General features: G+C 32.0%; 1 protein-coding gene across 3 annotated transcripts in view; it reads left to right on the top strand.

Annotated features, from left to right (window-relative positions):
- CSMD3 (CUB and Sushi multiple domains 3) overlaps nucleotides 1-22,839 on the top strand; it is a 1,080,114-nt gene that overhangs the window by 946,623 nt on the left and 110,652 nt on the right. For all 3 annotated transcript variants that reach the window (XM_029222726.1, XM_029222727.1, XM_029222728.1), the window contains 4 exons: nucleotides 6,691-6,809; nucleotides 7,914-7,983; nucleotides 12,913-13,029; nucleotides 16,079-16,288. In XM_029222726.1, coding sequence (XP_029078559.1) covers nucleotides 6,691-6,809; nucleotides 7,914-7,983; nucleotides 12,913-13,029; nucleotides 16,079-16,288 — 516 coding nt within the window. The remainder of the gene's footprint in view (nucleotides 1-6,690; nucleotides 6,810-7,913; nucleotides 7,984-12,912; nucleotides 13,030-16,078; nucleotides 16,289-22,839) is intronic.

Consider the following 22,839-nt stretch of genomic DNA (forward strand, 5'->3'; position numbering starts at 1 on the left):
TTCCTAATATTTGTGGAGGCACACATATAAATCTCACTACTGGAGAATCCTAGAGGGGTAATGAACATCAATAAATCAATGAGCAGTTTTGGGTTTTGAACTTATAAAATGTACATATTTTAAAAGGAGAAACTGCATGCAGTAATGGTGTTACAAATTTAGGGGTGCTCAAAGATCTCAGGATGTAGTCTCTGAGGAAGACAAAGGTAATGTTACCTTAAGGAATAGATTTTTTTCTCCTCCCACACCTGAGAGCACTCATGATACCTGCCACTAATAATTTCTCTGTCAATCTTGTGAAAACTCAGGTGGTCTGAAAACATCTTTTCATCTTGTGCAATAGTTAGAGGGCTAGTCTGAATACCCAAATCATAAAAATAGTCATAAAATTTTAAATGCTCAGAAATGTATCCATTTAACTGTAGCTTATAAATTACAAAAGATATCAATTCAACACGATAGTTATTTTACTGCTCTCCTTCCTTGAGCAATATGCTTAAGACATAATGCATTAGGTCTTAATGAGTTTATTTTTATAATCACTAAAAATGTTTTCCTCCTTTGGGCTAATTAGATAGTTGATTATTTGTGAAAAATAGTGATTGTAAGGTTTATATTTTTACCTAGTTTTCTTGTTCCAATTTATGCATATCATCTCATAAAATATTATAGAAACATGTCCTGCCCAAATTAAATCATTAATATTTGTCATTTCTAATCTAAATTGCCATTAACTTAGAATATATTACACACAAATAAGTGTAATTGATCTTTATAAGCACATTTCATTCCTTAATCATATAGGGCCATTCTAGTTTTAGCATAGTTTGCTCTTTTCTTTTAACCAAATTTATTTCATGATCATCTAACTTTTCATGTCTTTGTGCTGTTGACTTAGAGATGTCTCAGCCTAAGTTTCTGAATTCGGAAAGCATTGTGCTTTTGTATTCCTAAAGTTTCTCTGGTTATATCTTGAGGCAATAACACTGCTCTTGCTCTCCTGGATTTTCTCATAGAAAAGCCAATATGTTTAGGTGTATATAGAAACTTTTCATTGTGAATTAATTATAAAACTGAAGGTACTTCAGTTTTGGGCCCTCCATAGAAATCTTTACATGTGTTCTTTATACTCCTAGAGTATTTATGTGAGACCTATTGATCTTAAACATACAGAGACATACTTTCATGAGAACAGAAAAAAGAAATCTCCTTAGTAGAATGCAAATGGACAACCTCACTTCCATGCTTAAAACCATTCACTAATGCCAGTTAACATTTGTTGAGAGCTTCCTATGTTCCTGGGACTATCTAAGTGTTATGCATGTATTGTTTTCTTTATGCATCACCATACTCCTATGAAGCTGGTTGGTATTTTTGCATCCATTTTATAGGTGAGGGAACTGAGACATAGAAATCATCTCAGACTTTATAAAAATAAAAATTAAAAAAAAAAGCAAGAAACTAGTGAAACCAGGATGCACACAGAGGACGGAGGTTGTGTTCTTAATAACTGAATTTCCCTCCATTACTCACAGAAGGAAACTACAACTTTCTACACTGGTTAAGATTATAAGACTGTTTACACAACCTGCATCCTGCCTCCCTTTGCAGCTTCATTTCTTGCTGCCTTTCCCAAAACACTACAGTATGTTTTACCAAAAAACACTCCCTCATTTTTTCCATAAAACAAGGAAAAATAATTTAAAACATTATTCATTTAACATACCAGGACAGCATATTCACCTTCCCCTTCATTATCATGAATTGGTAAAATGTATTACGTTTTGGTGTTCATATAGGTTAGTTCCTGTGAAATAATTATTTAAACAGAAGATAACCTTCATATATTGTGATTGTTCAACTACACTGAAATCATCTTTTAAACCAACCCCCTCTCTTGCTCCACCAAGAATTTCTTCAGAATGTGACTGCTTATGTTGCTAATTGATCTTTGCATTTCCAGCATGTATGTAACACAATAAGAGTACACAATAGGTACTCAATAATTACTTATGTAATGAATGAATGGTACCTACGTGCCAGATTCTATTTATTTTATCGTTTCACTTATCCTTATTCTGTAGGCTAAAATTTGATAAGTAGTATCTATTACTGAATATTCAATTAGTTTCTCAGAGTAATGCTGAGTTAAATGTTAAGTAAGGTAAACGAAAGTAAAGTAAGTAAATAAAAGGATCAAGGTAAACGTGAGAGAAGCCTGTACCACATGTTCCTGAACTTACACTGCTGCTCATCAGTGACTATTGATGTTCTGAAGGAACAATTCTGAAGTCAGAATTGTTCCTTCTAAAAGAATTTAATCAACATTCAATTACATGTAACAATAGTATTTGACAAATTTTCTTTAGTAGATTAATTAATCCAAGGTACATTATGGTGAAAAAAGTCTGCATGTTTATCATTGCTGATTTCTACAAGCCCAGAAACTAGTAGCCCAGCTCATATTGAATTCACCCTTTGATTATCACCAACTTCTACATTATTCTCAAACTGTTATAATGATAAATATGGAATGCCAAATGATAATTCTAGCATATTAAAAAACACTTAAATATGGTGCAAACATAGAAATAATGGTTATTTGTATTCATTATTTAGAGAAAAAATTTTAAATTGAAGACATGTGATATGTTTAAAATAACAAGATCTTCACTATCACTGAATACAACCTCTTGTTCAAAGACGTGGTTCAGTTCCTGTTCTTTTCTCACATGAATGCAAATCCAGTATTTTTGGTCTTCATTTTCACTAAATTTATACATGGGTTGTCATGTCAAATTCATGAAGGGGTTTTTCTTTTTACAAAACAATGTTGCTGGGAGTCTTAGCAATAATTTAACTTTCTTATTCTCCCTGTCTCCCTCTCTCATTGCATTAAAGACTCATTAAAATCATTATGGAATACTATATATATATATGCAGAATGATCAGATATAAATGATATGATTAACACCATTTTCTCCTCCAGGTTGCCTTGTGGTCAGAATTGGAAAGAATAATTTTTGTTTATAAATAAATGTTGGAAATTGAAGAACTGAGGTTTTAATGTTTTCAGCCAGGGTAACTAACCACAGTAATTTGACAGCAGGTGTAATTAACTCTGTGCAATTTTTGATATAGATTTGTCCCTGTATTCATTTCTGTTTGTTTTTGGCTACAACACCTAGTTAATTGATCCAATTCCCATTAAAAAAATTCACTCAGAGAGCATCTTTGATTGCCAAGGACATAATTTTACAAAATTTACACTCATAAGGATGAAAATGGCTCAATATGCTGTTTGGCTTGGTTAAGTAGGAGAGAATCCTTTGCAACACTTTTACAAATACCTTTTCTTTGTTGATTCCTATGAATGTTATTGCTATTGTTACTTATAAAGAAATGAAAAATAATTATTAAAGAAGACATTTTTTAAACTATTTAATCACTGTTTTGTAAATTAAGAAATGACTTTAAAATAGGAACTGTAGCGTTTTCAGATATCTCTGCTTTATTTTCTTTAGTGCATGTAAAATAATTAAATGCAAAAAAATGAGAGAGGTCATCAACATGACTTCTCTTTCTTATCTATTACTTCATTACCTTGGTTTCTTCCCTGAGACAATCATATTAAACAGATTAGCAGGTCCAACTCAATCTCTTCTAGAAAAATAGAAAGCAGTATATTCTTGTACCCCCAAGTTCTCTGCTAATACTAATTCATCTAATAGATAAGTGATTTTATTATTTACATTCCATTATAAAAATTTCAGAAATGCAGGAATATACAAGAAAACACATAAAAATCACCAATAATCTCATATCAAGAATCGTAACCACTGCTAATATTTCACATATTTCCTTTTGGTTATTTTTCCCTGTGATTATTTGCATATAAGAATTTTTAACCTACGAAATTGTTATTGCATAGTTTATAGAGTTTTATATCACATTTTAAAGTTAAAACTCTTTCATAAATATTTTGCTGTGTCTGTATATAGTATGGAAAAATCTCACTTAAAAATATCTCAATATTCTATGGCATCACTGTGCCGTAGTTTTTTTGTTTTGTTTTGTTTTTGTTTTTTGCGGTATGTGGTACACGGGCCTCTCACTGTTGTGGCCTCTCCCGTTGCGGAGCACAGGCTCCGGACGCGCAGGCTCAGCGACCATGGCTCACGGGCCTAGCCACTCCGCAGCATGTGGGATCTTCCCGAACTGGGGAACGAACTCGTGCCCCCTGCGTTGGCAGGCAGACTCTCAACCACTGCACCACCGGGGAAGCCCTGTGCCGTAGTTTTATTTATCCTCCCAGAGGAGGAAATCACCACTTATGGATATTAATAGTTTTCTGTGTGTATGACCCTGAATGGAGTACTTGATAGAAAGAAAGAAAAGAGAAATGAACGTGTACTAAATTTGGCCTTCTCAGCAAGAATGACCACATAAATGGCCTTAATGGTGAAGGGTAATAAATGTACTGTTCAGGACTCCCAAGAAACTAAGGAGTCCTTACCAAAGGAAAGTGAAATCATACTGACAAGACATATATGCTTACATCATAACTTTTTTTTGATTAGTAATTCTTAAAAAGGACTCTATGAAATCAGATGAATTTAATGTGTAAGACCCATTAGTGGGTGCTGAATGAGATGAAAGTAAATATAAGACAGTTTCTTTCTTGGATCTCAAAATCTAGTAGGGGAAGTGAGGCATTTAACCCTTAAAATTTTAACAGTAGGTGACAACTTAATGGTAACTTATCTTTCCTAGTTCTATAAATTCAAGATTACAAAAAATCAAGAAATATGGGATTTGACATATGTTTAGGGACCTAGCTAATTGCCGCACCAGGCATTGGAATTACATGACCCTGTCTCCTTTAGGACTGCCTCAAATGCATTCCCAAATGGCCAATTTACTCCTCCTCTTTACTGCCTTACTTCCTGATCTAACCATAACTCCATCATGTCACTGCTTTTATTTAATTTTCTATCCTTTAATGTGACATCATTTTTAGCTACTCTGACCATTATGTTATTAGATAAACTATCTTCCATTTGCAGAGATAGACGTTTGTATTTATTAAGAAATAAAATAGGGATGCACTTTCTTTTATATACTATTCATTCATCTATGCAACGAATGTTTATTGAGTGCTTGCTTAAGACTCTGTGCTTCAAGCTGCCCTTCTGGAACTTATATTCTCAGAGGGGGATAAACATTGAACAACTATTTACATAATTATTCATTATTAGTTTATGTCAAATACAACAAAGGTGATGGAGAGGGTGGTGTTATGTATGATAGCATCTATCAGAGGGAAATAACATGGTCAAAGAGAGAAGGAATATATACGATATAGTCATACTTTAGAACTTAGTTTTTAATGTTTTTTAATAAATAAATATATAGTGTGAATATTTATACTGAATATATATATTCACATATATATATAATGATTTTGGAGTGGTGACTGCTTCCTCCCTCCATTCAAATATGTATTAGATTAGTTCAAAATGTGAACTACAAAGAAATAGATAATAAACATTGGCTCTTATTGAAGATAAAAAGTTTTTAATAGTAATACATTCACATGTTTGAAAAAATGTTTTGGCAAAAACATCAAACAATTTTTATTCCTTTAAATTAATCATTTTAGAAATAATACCATTTGCAGGAATGTAGATGGACTTAGAGATGATCATACTAAGTGAAGTAAGTCAGAAAGAGAAAGACAAATACCACATGATACCACTTAAATGTGGAATCTAAAATATGACACAAATGAACTTATCTATGAAACAGAAACAAACTCACAGACATAGAGAACAGACTTGTGGTTACCAAGGGGGAGGGAGGGTGGAAGAGGGACAGAGTGGCAGTTTGGGGTTTGCAGATCCAAATTATTATATATAGAATGGATAAACAACAAGGTCCCACTCTATAGCACAGAGAACTATATTCAGTATCCTGTGATAAACCATACTGGAAAAGGATATAAAATAGTATATATATATATATATATATATGTATATATATATATATATATAACTGAATCACTTTTCTGTACAGCAGAAATTAACACAACATTGTAAATCAACTATATTTCAATTAAAAATGCTAAACTAAATGAATCATTTCAGAAAAACCTTTTACTTTTGTATGCTTTTATTCTTTTATGTTGAAAAATAAGTTATTGATGTAAAAATAATGGAAGTGTTTTGAATTATATCATAATCTCCCTCTCAGAAGAAGGTATCAGGTGATATGGACAAAATAGCAAATAATTTTTTTAGCCATTTTACTAAGAATGTTTTACAGATATAATTTCACTTTATTATCACAATAAATTATTATTCTTATTTTTATTTAGGGATTTTCTTTTTAGGAATTTTTAGTTTTGTTTCACAGAAGACATTTAAGCTGTGAGTTAAAGAAGAATTCACCTATTATCACACAGCTAATTAATGGTTGGTGCCATGAAAATTGAAATAGTTCTGTGGTGAAGTTCCAAAGAACATTGCTCTAACCATATACCATTAAATCTTGTTCACAGAACATTCTTAATGTCTCAATGTAAAATCTAGTTTTAATGACACCAATATTCAGTTTTGGTAATTTAATATGCATGATTTAAGCATTCATCATTTGAAAGTTACTTATATTATTATCACTAAATATTCTTAGCTATTGGTTTGGATTCCTGTCCTGAACCACAAACTCCTAGCAGTGGGAATAAAATTGGAGACAGATACATGGTTGGTGATGTAGTATCCTTTCAGTGTGATCAAGGCTATTCTCTTCAGGTAAGTCTATTTTAAACTTTTAGCTTTGACTTCCATTACCCTTTCAGAATATTTTAACAGACTAATCATTGATAATACACAGGTTATAAAACAATATTGATCTCAGGCTGTATAATTTAACATTAAATCAAAAGTTATTCAATTTGTCAGTGAGATATTCATGAGAGAAATTGCTGGAATGAATAAATTTGTTGTGTTTACAAATAACCAAAAATGATTTTTGAATCAAAATAAATGTTCACTTTTCTCTCTGTTCACATTGGATGTGACCACTGAACTCCTGGATTTTCAGAATTTGAAATAAAAATGAAAGTGATACTTAAAGCATTAAATGAAACTTCCATGATAATAAATTCCCCGAATCAGTAAAAATCAACTACAAATAAGTTTTGCTAAAACTGTGGATTTGCAATGTATATTCTGACTTTATGTATTTATATTAATACTCTTTTGTAGGTGTTTTAGAAGGTCTCAATTTATGACCTCATAAAAATCTCCCTAAAGCATAGACCTATTAAGAAATTAAGAAATTAAAAAAAAAAATTGAGTCAGAATTTCACATGTTAAGTAAATAAATTCCTTAGAGGAAAGAAAAGTAAAAATTAATAACTTATAGTCTTTAAACTTGTAACCCAAATTATTAGTCTCAGAAGTGAAATCAAGTTTTTCTGGACTTTAAAATTTAATATACCTCAGTTGACTTTTCAATTTTTTATGAAAGAATTTTATAATCATTTTTTAATCTATCTCACCTTGAATATTATTGCAATTTATTATAAATCACTATGTATATGGCCATTTCCTTCATATAATTATTGCAGTACCTTAGTAGAAAATGTTTTGGTAGAACAATGTTAAAACCACAGTTTTAATGTGATATAGAGTCTTAGTTTTTCTACCAAAAGCTTGTTATTTTTTATATTTTATCACAAGTGTATATAATTACCTTTCTTGTTTTAAGTCACACTAATATTTCCAGTAATGTTGAAAAATATTAAAATGTAATATATTATTAAGTTTGTTTTCATAATTATCATTCACTATCCTATGTTATATTTACACTTTTAAAAATGTGTGCTGAACTGCATTGTCTTGTTTATATAGGGTCATTCTCATATTACATGCATGCCTGGGCCTGTGAGAAGATGGAATTACCCAATCCCAATTTGTTTGGGTAAGTTAAAGAACTATAAATCATTTATTAGCTGTATCAAATTTTAAAGGTACACCTTATATATGTTGTTGTTCAAACATATAGTTTACCTTTTGTCAGGTTTTATGGAAATTATATTTTGAGATAAATGCTTCACATTTTTTTTCTTTTTTAATTTTAAATTTTTACTTTTTTTTTGCCCCAAACTTTAATATCAATGGATGACTTAAAAATACAAATTGAGAAAAGCTATTAAGTTTTTTGATTCCCAGAGAGTTTTCTCAATATGATGTAGTAGAAGTACTCATAGATCAGGAAAATATACTATTGCTTACTATTGAGCCAAAATGGATAAGGAAGCTGGAGTCTACCAAAGGGAGCATGACACCCCATGAGATGTCTTCATTGGTAACAGGCAATTGAGATATAGGATGTATCAAAAGAACACTTGGGGCTTTGAAAGTATGGGCCCAAATTTTTGTCCTAATTTAATGCAGCTTCCAATTATTTCTATCCACCTTACATTTTTTTCTCTTTTTCATTTCTGGTGTCTGTATGCAGCCATTAATATACTGGGCTCTATAGAGTAGGAAAAAAAAAGTTTGAGGTATGGTCTCCATAACTAAAACATTTGTTTACCATTTAGAGTTGTAGAAATAAAAGAAATGAAATAAGAATAATTTAGTGTCAAATAATACCATTGACTATGTGATAGAATTTAAGAAAGATGAGATTGGTATTGATTGAAGTCATTGGGAAATATATTCAGTCCATAAAATTTACAAAGAGTTTTGGATGATAGGTGTAATTAAGATAAATGAATGAAGAAGACTACCCTTTCTGAGTAGGAAAAAGGGCAAAAACAAAAGAATTGGTGTGACTTGTATACCCTACCAATGTACAGTGAACAAACCTGTATTATATTAGTTTGCTTGGGCTGCCGTAACACTACAGACTGGATGGCTTCAACAACGGGAGTTTATTTTGTCACAGCTCTAGAAGCTAGAAGTTCAAGATCAAGGAGCTGGCAGCGTTGTTTTCTTCCGAGAGCTTCTTTCCTTGGCTTGTAGAAGACTATCTTCTCCCTACATCTTCACATAGTCTTTTCTCTGTGAAGGAGCTCTCCTATCTCTTTCTCTTCTTATAAGGACACCAATACCATTAGATTAGAGCTCCATCCTTATGACTTCATTTAACCTTAATTACCTCCTTTAAAGAAGGTATCTCATTTCCAAATACAGTCGCATTTGGGAGTTAGGGCTTTAACATATGAATATTGGGGGGAGACACAATTCAGTCCATAATGCCTATGTACCATGTGTGCAATTTTTGTTGGAGAGTACTGGAAAATAATGTTTAAGAGTAAAGATGTGTTTAATTGGCAAAAGATATTAAAAGCATTCAGACTTTAGATTGGATGACATTTTTTGAATGGTATATTTCTTCAGGTATTATCATTTATGCATATAATGCCAGTTATAAAATTGTATATATACATATAATGCCTATTATAAAAATTTATATATACAGATAATGCCATTTATGTGTGTGTGTGTGTGTGTGTTATGTATGTGGGGTCTGTATGTGTGTGTATATCCAATTAAGTATAAAAGGGTACAAAGGACAAAATAATTACTATATATATTCTGCTGATATGAGAGCAGAGTTTTGGTCTTTTGTTCATTACTGTATCCCCAGTGCCAAGAACAGTTATTATCTTAAGTAGGCATCCAATAAATATTGTTTAATGAACAAATTAAAGTTTTGGGATTCTACAGTATGTATATTTTTTATAATGTTTTCCTTCTTGACATTCACTTAGAAGAATTTCCCATACCATAACATGTTTTTAAAAATTTGATTTTTAAAATGGCTTTATGGCACATAGCATAGGCTAATTTGTATAGTTACTCTCTTTTGTTAGCTTAGTTTTTTGTCTTTTTGATATACATTTATACACATTTGGTACACATTTACACATTTATACACATTTCTTTATTTATAAGTGTTTTTCATGTGCCTTCCTGTCATTGCATATAACGACTTAAAAGCTTTAATATTTCCAAATTGCTTTCAGAAGGTTGTATCAATTTAAATACCACTCAATTATGATATGACAATTTCCATCTTGCTATATTACTAGCACCAATTATTACTGTTAACAAATTGCTCAGTTTTTAGGTAAAATACTACGTTTTGATTGCCTGTATTCCATTGTATATTGTTAACAAGGGAAGTACTGGATGGAAGTGATATTTTAATAAAATTAAACTGGAAAATTTACATTTTATTATATAGGATAAATTTGTATGAAACTGTATTAAATACTTATATTTTGATGTCCAATATATCTTCATTTGATTTTCAGCTAAGGTACAATAGCTGTGTATGACAAATGTATTATTCTGTTTGCTCATCTGTTGAATAGGGTAGTAATGTCCACCTCACAGGCCCATCGTGAGAACTAAATGAGAGAATGCATAAAAGTATTTAGCACTGAACCTGAAATACACAGGGCATTCATAGCAGTAGTTATTATAGTGAAAATATGCAATAACTTAAGGGTCCAATAATGGGGAAAAAGGAAGTGAACATTATAATGGAATATTTAATAACTCAAAGTTTATAATATATAGTAAAATATAACAAGGCTTAAAGTGATTCACAGTATGATCCTATTTTCATTATATATGTAAACATATAAACACATATACATGCATATGTATTTTTCTGCAGAGAAATAAAAGAATATAAAGGTAGACAGGCTATCTATGGCTAGTGGAATTCCAGAGCACTCTTATTTCTTTTGTATTCATTTTTTTTTTGTATTTTATAAATTTTGGACAGTAACCTTGTACTATGTTTGATAGACAAAGTGTCTAAATTGACATCATGGCCATATCATAAGGAGAAACTGAAGGCAGGAGGCTGATTCAGAGAATGTCTTAAAACTCTAGTCATCAGGTATCAAGGTTACAGTCTCATGAATTGGAAAATAAACAGTCTGCCAGATATTTTGATGGAAGGAAAGAAAAGTCACTTGAGATTTTTACATAATAGAGACAAATCTGAAGGAAGAATCAAAGATGATTTTATCTCGGAGGACTATGCTATGGTTGTGTCCTTAAGAAAAACAGTATAATGGGCCTCAAAAAAGTCTACTGTGAAACTTCTGGTGAAACACAGCATTCTCTATCAAGGCCTAGGGGTGCATGAAATTGCAGAGTCTCTGAGAAAATAGACATGAGTACGGAGCTGAAGGCAGATGCACTTTTTGGATTTTTCTTCTTGTCCTTTATGGTTTGTTATTCTTTTTCTTTTCTTTCATTATCTGTTTACTTTTTATTCTTTCCTTCTTTCTTCTCTGATTTTGGGATTTACACTCTAGAAAGGTGGACAATGCAGAGGCCAGGATTTTCAGCTCATTTCTAAAGAGATGGAAAACAGCAGAATTAGAGGGGCAGTGAACAGCTCAAACACTTGAGATAGTGAAGGCAAGAAAGCAAAAGAGTCCTTGTGTTCTTTCACTCAAAATTCAGAATAAAGCAAAACAAACCTACAATTGCATTCTTGCCAGAAACTTAAAAGTACTTTTCATTGGCCAAAATATTTTCTCTACCACTCCCTAATTATCAGATTTTGTAATGAACATATGTGGGCAATCAAATTTTAGGAAAATGAATTGGTGAACATTAGTGGTTTATATATGTTGAAAATTGTTCTGGTTTAAAGATGGATGAACTGAGATTTGAGAAGGATGGAAAAATATAAAGGTGTACCTTTAGATCTCAATGGTAATTACAACTTCAAAAGAAAGGTTTATATGCACATTAACTACAAGGTTATATATATCCCCTTAGTAAAATCTGCTTTATACATAATTTATTCAGTTCACATAGTTAAACATAGCTGTCAAACTGGCTATTGATATCACATAGAACATTGATAAATTGTTCTACTGAATTTGCCTTTATGATATATAACCTGAAGTTTGATTATCTATATGTTGCTCTTCATAACAATAAATAAATGAATGAAATTGTATGTAAGTGTATGGGTACCTTTCAAACTTGATGTGCAGTCATGAAATTTGATTCTTCAACCCTCAACTGAGATGTGTATTTTAGTACTTCTATGATAAAATGATAAAAATGTATACTTAGAGGAAAGAATTAGCTTCTAAAATGCAATTGGCCTATTAATACATGTTAAATAGTTCTATCTAATCATGTAAAAGTTAAAACTTGGGTAATTATTTGTTCTTATAATTTATGGTTAGCTTATCAATTGTAAATCAGTATAATTCGGATTCTACAAAAAGCATAATTTATGCCTAAATTCTCAAACATGGGTTCATCTTTTTACTTGTTTTATACTTCCCTATTTTTTGTCCAGATTATTTTAGGATAAAGTCAGACAATATCTGATGGTCTGTGAATCCCTTGCATATTACCGATAGAAACCAATATTTTTCTTAAAAATCTTCAGCCTCCTCACAAAAAGAGGAAAATGAATTCATTTATTGTTAAAATGAATCCCTCATCAATATAGTATGTTGCTGGCTTGATTTTACTATATTTTATCTTTTGAATGAATCACAACATTTCTAGAAGTACTTCAGGATGAGAAATGTACTGCTCGCTATGGAAAAGGATATGTGCTCCTTGTTTGATTGTATTCACTGCACATGAGCTACTCCTTTCTGCACAATAATTGATTTAGCTTGTATTTGCTGCTGAGGAAAGAAATATGTTACCCTTTTATGCTATTTTACAAAATCCCTCGTCAATTGATTATATTTGATTACTAGTGTATGGTGAATGAGAGTTGACAATATTCAAATTTATACCAGTTTTAACTCAGACACTTGTTTCAGACTTGAAATAATTTCAGTCTGTTTTTAATACAATAAAGTACTTTGGCTTAAGTGGGACCTCTATTCTCTTGCAGCGCAGTGTGGTGGCTCTATGTCAGATTTCAGTGGTGTGATCCTCAGCCCTGGGTTTCCTGGAAACTACCCCAGCAGTTTAGATTGCACGTGGACAGTCAAGCTGCCCATAGGTTTTGGTATGTATATTAAAAACACGTGAAAGAGTATTTTTATATCATTAATGCATCCTTAAAAAGAAATAACAAAGTCTAATAAGAACTTATGAAATATTCACAAATTATAGTTTACTTTGGGCTTATATACATTTCATTTGGAGTACTTGGATAATTGAAAGAATATGGGCATTTTAAAATTTCATACATAGATGATAAATAGATACAGTTTATGATACTTTCCAATCAATATGTACAGATATAGCCTGAGTTAGATGTGTGTGGCAATGATTAAGTTCAACATGATTTTCATGTATAATTGCTTCTGTAACTCTTTTCTACTTGTTGAAACCAAGCAGTACATAGATAAATTATTTTCTGGTAATCTATTGAATCCAGTTGCCATTGTAAATAAATAAGATTTACATTTGAAAAGTATTAGTACAATTTTTCTACTGTTAGATTTAAATACCTGTGTAGATGTAATACCTTTCTAATTCTAATATTACAATTGCCAGTGTTTGGATATATTGCATTATATATATATTACATTTAATAAATTATTTTCCCTCTTGTGTCACTAACGTATTCTTTTGCAGCTTTTTTATATCCCATTAGTCTGTAAATGCATAAATAGAAGTGTTAGATTGAGGATAGACTTATTCATTAAATCACAGAAGAATAAGATGAGTAGATACTCCTTAAAGTACAAACCTGGTGGATTTAGAGCAATTAAGATATTCTGTACTATCTCACTTACTGAGGACTAAATTTAGGTACCTCATTTACCCAAAAGCATCTATAGCCTCAGAACGAAAATTCATGTTGAAATGTTTTACATAAATTCACAGAAACTCATAGTTTTGACAATTCTGTACTGAGCATGTACACATTATACTCCAGGTATTGTGCTAGGTGCTAGGGATAAAATGCATAGTAAAACAGACTTTGTACCTTTTCCCAGTTAAGTTACAGTCACAATGAGGAGACAAATAGTCAAATATGTTATTGCAGTGAAGTATAATAAAGAGTACAGGATTGTACACAGGCATCCAGCCTAGTCCAGGAAATGCAAAAAAGGTTTATCAGAGGAAGTGATGTGTGAACTGTGGCTTTAAATATAAGTAAGAGTAAGCCCATAAAAGAGGGTCAGCTTGTGAGGAACAGGAAAAAAATTCTAGGTAAACAGACTGACACATGGAAAAATGCAGATAAGAAAGCTAAAGAAATTCAACAAACTTGAACACTATATGACTGGCCTGAGGTTTTGGGAGACCAGTAGGCCACTGAGAGTAGAATGCTGGGGGGCTTTCTAATGAGAATTATTCTGGTTACAACATGGGAATACCCTTAATTTGAAGTTGTAGTCAAATCCTATGCCCTTTGATTGAAAGAGAATAAATGAATAATAGATTTGAAACAGTATGGTTATCCTTATGTCTTTTACTAGCCACTTAAGAGGGCTCATCCCATGTCACTTATGGAGCTAAGTGAATTATTTTAAAATAAATTATTATGTGTATTTGCAATAGTGTCATTATATCACCTTCAACTTAGCTCTTGCTAATACTTCATTGATTTTAAAAACCAAGTTTATTAAAAATTAAAAAGAATATGCATCTCTCTCTATTTTAGAAATGAAAACATGAGACCATTTCTGATTTGCTTACATTTAAATAATCCCACTGTTTTCTTTGAGTTTTGGCTAAATCAAATATTGCTTCTAATGTATTTGAATAGATAATTTATAAATGTTTAAAAGAAAATTGAATACACATCAACAGTTAAAGAAGTATTTTCTCTTGCCTGTGAAATAATTATGGACAACATAATTTGTGAAAAGTGGCTCAGGAAAATTTTAGAAAAATATGCACTTCTTGTAGCCTCACATATTAAGATAGTACATTGAAAGTTTTAAGAAGATTGTCTGATTGTCCAGGAATGTGTTTAATATTTTAAAGCATATTTTCAGTAATTCCCAAATTTATTTGTTCATGGAACTCTTTTTCAATGTAACAGCAAATTTCCATGGAACTCTTTTTCCAGGAACAAAATATGACTTCACTTGAGAACCTCACTAGTTATTAAGAGCAAGAGCTCAGGAGCCAGAATGTCTGCAATTGAATTTCACCTCTTTTAGGATGTTGTGTAAACAGCATATTATTTAGCTTCTCTGTGCCTCCGTTTCCTCATTCTCATAACTATGAGCATTAAATAAGTTAGCATGTATAAAAACTTAAAACAGTGCCTAGCAAAAAGAAAACACAATAAATGTCAGATTTTATTACTAACAATTTGCAGAATGGTAGTTGTGGAAAAAAAACATCAAATTCAGTAAAAATCAAATATTAATTGAATTAAGGAAACATACATCAATAAAGGTTTTATTTTATTTTTTTCCATCCCAGAGATATTTAACTATCTCATATTCTAGTTATGTTTATAAAGATATTAAGACTATTTTGTAATATGATAGCATATAGCAATAACCCCTAGATTTTATTGGGAATATTACATAAAATTTGGCTTTATTTTCTGATGAGAAAATACTAAAAGAGCACGCTGAAAATTACATGCTTAAAAATGATATTTTGGAGAAGTTAATTTATCCCCTGTATATGACTAATTTCTAACACAGTCGTGAAATCTGATTATGTTAATATATAAAACTTTGCAATCATATTTTGGCTTCAAATTTCTCTTTTACAAAATACAAATTATTGAGTGGCTTTTCATCTTTAAAAATTGGTTGATACAGTTTTAAATGGTATTAAAGAGCAAGAAAACCACTTTCTTGATTAGTTTTGCTATGGTGACAATGTAGTAAAAATGAGATTTTCCCATGTGACAAATAATGGGCATTTGAGAACAGTATTCTGTTACTCTCAACTATAGCACAGCTAATTGCCCTGAGCAGACAGCAGACCCATGGCCCAGATCTTGAGAGTATGCCTCTCAACTTAAATGGAAACGTATCTTAAGCACATTAATGCGAGTATGTGTTTGTGTATATGTGTACATTTAATTTGGTAAAAAAAAATAGAGTAGCATTATGTTTGTTTTTCTTCCTTAGGTGTGCATCTGCAGTTTGTAAATTTTTCTACAGAAACCATACATGATTATTTGGAAGTAAGAAGTGGATCTGCAGAAACTAGTACTGTTATTGGCCGACTTAGTGGTCCTCAAATATCATCTTCCCTATTTAGCACGACCCATGAAACCAGCTTGTATTTTCACAGTGACTATTCACAAAACAAACAAGGGTTCCACATTGTATACCAAGGTGAGAGGAATAATAAAAATATGAAAGCTTTTTAGCCTCCAAACAGCTATTAACGATCTAACTCTAAGCATTTTCTATATTGTGTTTTAGAAAAAAAAGGAACCTAAATCAAAGCAAGCTTCAGTTAGGAAGAGTTTTAAATAATGCTATTTTCAGTCAACTATATAGGAGGAAATGATGTCTTTCTGAGGCCTTAAAAATTCTAACCATGAAAAAAGGATTGAATTAATTTTAATACACAGTCAAATTAAGCAAGTCAAGGCAAGGCAGCCAAGCAAGGCATGGTGGATAGGCAAGATTTATCTCTGCTTTTATACCAGAATGAGTATATTGAAAAGATATATTGTGGTACTCATCTACTATATGTAAAGTTATTTTCTTTTACTTTATAATGAAGGAATAACATAACCTTCCTTGATACCATTCTATTGCTATGAGAATATAAAATAAATAATTTGACAATCATATTAGGCCTATTTCTAGTATAAAACTGCTGCATGACCTTGAGCATGATTTTCATCCCTTTGAAATATACAGCTGGGAGACCTAGGCTTAAATGCTGATTCTCTATGTTCAGTCTTAAGTGGCCTAGGGCACAAGTCCATTTCTTCATTTTCATAATGGTGTTAGTAATAGTACCTCTCAGATAAGTTGTTTTGAACTTTATATGATAAAATGAATGTAAAATATTTATCGTGATGTATATCATTAGTAAATATTTAGTGCAGTTTAGCTATTTCTACTATACTATTTCAGATCTTAAAAGTCTAAGATTGAAAATTAAATATTTAAAGTTATGATGATATTTTACACAAACAATGCAGTTCCAATGACTGTAATATTTAATCAAAATTAACTTAAACTTTGATTGTATATCTGCCCTAACTATTAAGGATTTAATGAGTATGTGATATTTTTGTTGTTTTTTTTAATTTTAAATTAAAAGTATTTTATTATAATTAAATTATAATATAATAATTGTAATATTATTATATAATTAAATTATATATATATAAAGAAATTAAATTATTTTTTATTGAGGTATAGTTGATTTACGAGTATGTGATACTTTTGGATGTGAGCTCCACCAGAGCAGTCATCTTTGTGTTGTTCATTGATGTATCTCAAGTGCCTAGAAGAGTAAGAGCACAATAAATATTTGCTGAACAAAAGTATATACACAAAAGGAAATTTAAGAGTAGTTAAAATAGACATTGTAACATCCAACTACATGGGTCTAAAATGATTACAGTTTGTATTATGCTTGCATACATAATTTAAGAGCAGCATATCACACATCATCCTTTACATAAAATAGGAATCATTTCTGTAACCTCTTGGTTCAAAATTAACCGTGTTCCCAAGGAACCTAATTATTTCAAAAATAGTTGGGGAACTGACTGAGTTTCTTTTTTGCTGCTGGAGGACTCAGAGCTATCTATGTGGTCCTTCTCTAGCAAGTGCACAGGGCTTGATGAACCTGACTTCATCTTCTTTTCTATGCCATCAAATTCCCTCAAACTCTCAGGGCAATATTCTTATTTGAATGAGGTAAAACTAGAGTCTGAACTTTATTAACTACATTTCTCAGGCAATGTGCCCTTGAAAAAAGATTCACTATTTCCATAATAAAATCCTAAAAGATATAGCATTTGTTACTGTTATTGATATAATGCTGTATTAATATTATTGACATGTGCCACAATGTATTACAAGGATCACTAGATATTATTTGAGAATTACACTGAATTTTATATTATTTTTTTCACTAGTTCTTTATTCTATTTATTTTTTAAAAATAGATCTTTATTGGAGTATAATTGCTTCACAATACTGTGTTAGTTTCTGTTGCACAACAAAGTGAATCAGCCATATGCATACACATGTCGTCATATCCCCTCCCTCTTGAGGTTCCCTCCCATCTTCCCTATCCCACCCCTCTAGGTCATCGCAAAGCACCGAGCTGATCTCCCTATGCTATGCTGCTGCTTCCCACCAGCCAACTATTTTACATTCGGTAGTGTATATATGTGGATGCTACTCTCACTTCGCCCCAGCTTCCCCCTCCCACCCCATGTCCTTAAGTCCATTCTCTATGTCTACCTCTTTATTCCTGCCCTGCAACTAGGTTCATCAGTACCATTTCTTTTTTTTTTAGATTCTATATATATGTGTTAGCATACAGCATTTGTTTTTCTCTTCCTGACTTACTACACTCTATATGACAGTCTCTAGATCCATCCACCTCACTACAAATAGCTCAATTTCATTCCTTTTTATGGCTGAGTAGTATTCCATTGTAAATATGTGCCACATGTTCTTTATCCATTAATCTGTCAATGGACACTTAGGTTGGTTCCATGTCCTGGCTATTGTAAATAGTGCTGCAAAGAACATTGTGGTATATGTCTCTTTCTGAATTATGGTTTTCTCAGGGTGTATTATATGCCCAGTAGTGGGATTGCTGAGTCATATGGTAGTTCTAATTTTAGTTTTTTAAGGAACCTCCATACTGTTTTCCATAGTGGTTGTATCAATTTACATTCCCACCAACAGTGCAGGAGGGGTCCCTTTTCTCCACACCCTTTCTAGCATTTATTGTTTCTAGATTTTTTGATCATGGCCATTCTGACTGGCATGAGGTGATACCTCATTGTAGTTTTGATTTGCATTTCTCTAGTAATTAGTGATGTTGAACATCTTTTCATGTGCCTCTTGGCCATCTGTATGTCTTCCTTGGTGAAATGTCTTTTTGGGTCTTCTGCCCAATTTTTCAGTGGATTGTTTGTTTTTTTCATATGGAGCTCCATGAGCTATTTGTATATTTTGGAGAATAATCCTTTGTGGTTTTATTTGCAAGTATTTTCTCACATTCTGAGGGTTACCTTTTTGTCTTGTTTATGGTTTCCTTTGCTGTGCAAAAGCTTTTAAGTTTAATAAAGTCCCATTTGTTTATTTTTGTTTTTATTTCCGTTACTCTAGGAGGTGGGTAAAAAAATCTTGCTCTGTTTTATGTCAAAGAGTGTTTTTCCTGTGTTTTCCTCTAAGAGTTTTATAGTGTCTGGTCTTACATTTAAGTGTTTAATCCATTTGTAGTTTATTTTTGTGTATGGTGTTAGGGAGTGTTCTAATTTCATTCTTTTACATGTAGCTCTCCAGTTTTCCCAGCACCACTTATTGAAGAGGCTGTCTTTTCTCCATTGTGTGTTCTTCCCTCCTGTGTCATAAATTAGGTGATTATATGTGCATACGTTTATCTCTGGGCATTCTATCCTGTACCATTGATCTATATTTCTGTTTTTGTGCCAGTACCATACTGTCTTGATTATTGTAGCTTTGTGGTGTATTTTGAAGTTGGGGAGCCTGATTCCTCAAGCTGTTTTTCTTTCTCAAGATTGCTTTAACTATTCAGGGTCTTTTGTGTTTCCATATGAATTGTAAAATTTTTTGTTCTAATTCTTTGAAGAGTGCCATTGGTAGCTTGATAGGGATTGCATTGAATCTGTAGATTGCTTTGGGTAGTATAGTCATTTTCACAATATTGATTCTTCCAATCCAAGAACATGATATATTTCTCCATCTGTTTATATCATATTTGATTTCTTTCATCAGTGTTTTATAGTTTTCTGAGTACAAGTCTTTCGCCTCCTTAGGCAGGTTTATTCCAAGATATTTTATTCTTTTTGTTGCAATGGTAAATTGAAGTGTTTCCTTAATTTCTCTTTCTGATTTTTCATTATTGGTGTATAGGAATGCCAGAGGTTTGTTTGCATTAATTTTGAATACTGCAACCTTACCAAATTCATTGATTAGTTCTAGTAGTTTTCTGGTGGCATATTCAGGATTTTCTATGTACAGTATCATGTCATCAGCAAACAGTGACTGTTCTACCTGTTCTTTTCCAATTTATATTCTTTTTATTTCTTTTTCTTCTCTGATTGCTGTGGCTAGGACTTCCAAAACTATGTTGAATAATAGTGGTGAGAGTGGACATCCTTGTCTTGTTCCTGATCTTAGTGGAAATGCTTTCAGTTTTTCACCATTGAGTATGATGTTTGCTGTGGGTTTGTCATATATGGCCTTTATTATGTTGAGGTAGGTTCCCTCTATGCCCATTTTCTGGAGAGTTTTTATCACAAATCAGTGTTGAATTTTTTCAGAAGACTTTTCTGCATCTATTGAGATGATCATATAGTTTTTATTCCTTAATTTGTTAATGTGGTGTATCACATTGATTAATTTGCATATACAGAATAATCCTTGCATCCCTGGGATAAATCCCACTTGATCGTAGTGTATGATTGTTGTTGGATTCTGTTTGCTGTATTTTGTTCAGGATTTTTGCATCTCTGTTCATCAGTGATATTGGTCTATTATTTTCTTTTTTTGTGATATCTTTTTCTAGTTTTGGTATCAGTGGAATAGTGGCTTCATAGAATGAATTTGGGAGTGTTTCTCCCTCTGAAATTTTTTGGAAGAGTTTGAGAAGGATCATTGTTAACTCTTCTCTAAATATTTGATAGAATTCACCTGTGAAGCCATCTGGTCCTGAGCTTTTGTTTGTTGAAAGATTTTTAATTATGGTTTCAATTTCATTACTTGTGATAGGTCTGTTTATATTTTCTAATTCTTCCTGGTTCAATCTTGGAAAATTGTCCATTTCTTTGTGGTTGTCCATTTTTTTGGCATATAGTTTTTTTTAGGAGTCTCTTATAATCCTTTGTATATCTGCAGTGTCAGTTGTGATTTCTCCTTTTTCATTTCTAATTTTATTGATTTGCGTCTTCTCCCTTTTTTTCTTGATGAGTCTGGCTAAGGGTTTATCAATTTTGTTTATCTTCTCAAAGAACCAGCTTTTAGTTTTATTGATCTTTGCTATTGCTTTCTTCATTTCTATTTAATTTATTTCTGCTCAGATCTTTATGATTTCTTTCCTTCTATTGACTTTGGGTTTTCTTTGTTCTTCTGTCTCTAGTTGTTTTAAATTTGGGGTAGGTTGTTTATTCGATATTTTTCTTGTTTCTTGAGGTGAGATTGAATTGCTATAAACTTCCCTCTTAGAACTGCTTTGCTGATTCCCATAGGTTTTGGGTCATCATGTTTTCGTTGTGATTTCTTTCCATGTATTTTTAATTTCTTCTTTGATTCTTCAGTGATCTCTTGGTTATTTAGTAGCTCACTGTTTAACCTCCATGTATTTGTGCTTTTTACCATCTTTTTTCCCTGTAATTGATTTCCAGTCTCATAGCGTTTTGGTCAGAAAAGATTCTTGATATGATTTCAATTTTCTTAAATTTTCTGAGGCTTGATTTGTGACCCAAGATGTGATCTATCCTGGAGATTGTTTCATGTGCACTTGAGAAGAAAGTGTATTCTGTTGTTTTTGGATGGAATGTCCTATAAATATCAATTAAGTCCATCTTGTTTAATATGTCATTTAAAGCTTGTGTTTCCTTATTTATTTTCTCTTTGGATGATCTGTCCATTGGTGTAAGTGGGGTTTGCAAGTCCCTTACTATTATTGTGTTACCGTCGATTTCTCCTTTCATGGTTGTTTACATTTGCCTTATTTATTGAAGTCTCCTATGTTGGGTGCATAAACATTTATAATTGTTATATTTTCTTCTTGGATTGATCCTTTGATCATTATGTAGTGTACCTCCTTATCTCTTGTAACAGTCTTTATTTTAAAGTCTATTTTATCTGATACAAATATTGCTACTACACCTTTCTTTTAATTTCCATTTGCATGGAATATCTTTTTCCATCCCCTCACTTTCAGTCTGTGTGTCTCCCTAGGTCTGAAGTGGGTCTCTTGTAGACAGCATATATATGGGTCTTGTTTTCGCATCCATTCAGCCAGTCTGTGTCTTTTGGTTGGGGCATTTAATCCATTTACATTCAAGGTTATTATCGATATGTATGTTCCTATTACCATTTTCTTAATTGCTTTGGGTTTGTTTTTGTGGGTGTTTTTCTTTACTTGTGTTTCCCACCTAGAGAAGTTTCTTTAGCATTTGTTATAAAGCTGGGTTGGTGGTGCTGGATTCTCTTAGCTTTTGCTTGTCTGAAAAGCTTTTGACTTCTCCATTGAATCTGAATGAGATCCTTGCTGGGTAGAGTAATCTTGGTTGTAGGGTTTTCTCTTTCATCACTTTATATCCTTCCACTCCCTTCTGGCCTGCAGAGTTCCTGCTGAAAACTCAGCTGATAGCCTTATGGGGATTCCTTTGTATGTTATTTTTTGTTTTTCCCTTGCTGCTTTTAATATTTTTTCTTTGAACTTAATTTTTGTTAGTTTGATTAATATGTGTCTTGGTATGTTTTTCCTAGGGTTTATCCTGTATGGGACTCTCTGTGCTTCCTGGACTTGGGTGACTATTTCCTTTCCCATGTTAGGAATGTTTTAGACTATAATCTCTTCAAATATTTCCTCAGACCCTTTATTTTTCTCTTCTTCTTGTGGTACCCCTATAATTCGAATATTGGTGCGTTCAGTGTTGTCCCAGAAGTCTCAGAGATTGTCTTCAATTCTTTTCATTCTTTTTTTC

This window comes from Monodon monoceros, unplaced genomic scaffold (genome assembly GCF_005190385.1).
Source record: "Monodon monoceros isolate NGI ecotype Baffin Bay Population unplaced genomic scaffold, NGI_Narwhal_1 Super_Scaffold_14, whole genome shotgun sequence".
Lineage (NCBI taxonomy): Eukaryota > Metazoa > Chordata > Mammalia > Artiodactyla > Monodontidae > Monodon > Monodon monoceros.